General features: G+C 24.3%; 1 protein-coding gene across 1 annotated transcript in view; it reads right to left on the minus strand.

Moving 5' to 3' along the window:
- Positions 1 to 1,531, minus strand: part of LOC108695163 (odorant receptor 7a-like) — a 4,618-nt gene extending 3,087 nt beyond the window's left edge. Inside the window, exons 1-4 of the mRNA XM_018204924.1 lie at positions 1,083 to 1,531; positions 904 to 1,003; positions 623 to 742; positions 59 to 211 (exon numbers count right to left, since the gene is read on the minus strand). Of these exons, the coding sequence (XP_018060413.1) occupies positions 59 to 211; positions 623 to 742; positions 904 to 1,003; positions 1,083 to 1,531 (822 nt within the window). The remainder of the gene's footprint in view (positions 1 to 58; positions 212 to 622; positions 743 to 903; positions 1,004 to 1,082) is intronic.
- Between the last annotated feature and the right edge of the window lie 443 nt (positions 1,532 to 1,974).

A 1,974-nucleotide genomic window follows, 5' to 3' on the forward strand; every position in this document is an offset into this window, starting at 1 on the left:
TATAATTATATAAAATTAATTTTAATACAATAATTACTGTCAAACATTGACATCTTACACTGCAAAACGTTGCCATTGTTACAGGGAATACCTTTCCAGCAGTAAGATAAACCGGTTTAGAACCTCTGATCATTAAAATCAACAAGTTTTGTGTTTCTTTAGAATTCATGATGTACCATTTAGTGTACGCTGCGTAATATATTTTATTGCACTTGAAAGTATCGAAAGTATTTTTAAACGAAAATTATTATTTTATTTAGTAATTAAATATAAATTAAGTGTTAATTATAGAATATTGAATATATTTTAATAACACTTTATTATTTATTATTATAACTTTTTTTATTTTCTATTCTATTGCAGAATCAATCTGTATTGTCAGTTCTAAGAACTTTCATAAAACTTTTGTTTAGCTGACCCAAAAATTAAATAAAGTTATCAATAATTTAATTTGTATTCACAAATATAGAAATTAATACTAATTTTCTACATGTAACAAACATTGGATTTAATGCATTATAAATTAAATATTTCTTACATAAATTATAATAGTAATTTATAAAGATAATTATACGATATAAAACATGACTTTTATAAAAAATAAGAGAAATAATCAACTAACCTGGGCAACTAAAATCTCACCAAGAGCGCAATATAGGCACATATGTGCAAATATATTGATTACGGTGGATGCAAAATATACCAAGTGAGAGAATGATATATTATTTCCTTCATCAAATAACTAATTAATTTATAGGATAAGACAAAAGACATGATTTTTTTAAATATTAATTCGAAAAAATAAGATATAATATAAATGTATGTTTTTATATTTCTCAATTTTTCTCGAAGTTAAAAATCATATTTTATTTAAATTAGTTACATAAATTAAAAAATACTTACTGTAATTATCCGAAAACCGTAAAAAGCGAAAAGAATGGCAAAATATACAAATAAAAAGAGAAGTATTACATTATATGTATCTTCAATAATGTCAATGACTCTATAAAAAATGATTCGTATATTAGATATATATATATATATAGGTGAAGTACTGATTATATATTTCATATGGATCAAACCTAAGTAAGCGTCTGTGTCTTGTTATACAATTATTTAGTATTTTATGAGAATTTTTACATTTATCCAAATTTGTTAAACGATTCTTCAGAATATCTAATTGACCACATATATGGAAAACCAACAGCCCGAGAAAATTATCGATTCCACTATAAGACATCATGGCAATAATGATATAAATAGATTGACTAATAAATGTCAGTTCGTATTGTGGACTTTTTGTTACATCGTAAATGTAATAAGTTTGTAGAGGCATTGGTCTGCCTGGGTCAGTAATGTTGGTAGTGTCTCTCATTGATATTCCAAAGCTAGGTAGAACGATAAGAAAAAAGCATCCTATTCCCATTATGCAGTATGCGAATGTAATAATTATACGTGCACTCTGTGCTCTACGGATCATTATACTTCTCTCTTCTGTATTTTTCAATTTTACCCAATCCTCCACGATCATATTCATAATCGGTTCGATAGCTTAAAACAATTTTAATATTAAAAATTTTTATCACTTAACAAATAATTAAATCGGAATAGAGACTATTATAAAAATTTAATCATAAACGATAAAAAATTTAAAAAGTAAAAAGGAATATTTTTTGTATTTAGAACAAAAAAAAATAATTTTATAGAATATGTAAGAAATAAAAATATAAAGTCTAATGCACAATTGAAAAGCACAGATGTTCAATAGGTACAGGGAATAACAGATTTCAATTATTCAGAAACTGTATACTAAAATACATGATTTCTGACAGATTATAATCCGTTTTCTATTTCCTCTTTCCATTGACTGTATTTTTCATTGCATTAGGCTACATTATAGGCTTTAGATTTGTAAAATATGAAATTTTGATTGCATTATATACTCACTTATATTATAATATATATATATATATA

Source organism: Atta colombica, unplaced genomic scaffold (genome assembly GCF_001594045.1).
Source record: "Atta colombica isolate Treedump-2 unplaced genomic scaffold, Acol1.0 scaffold126, whole genome shotgun sequence".
Classification (NCBI taxonomy): Eukaryota; Metazoa; Arthropoda; class Insecta; order Hymenoptera; family Formicidae; genus Atta; species Atta colombica.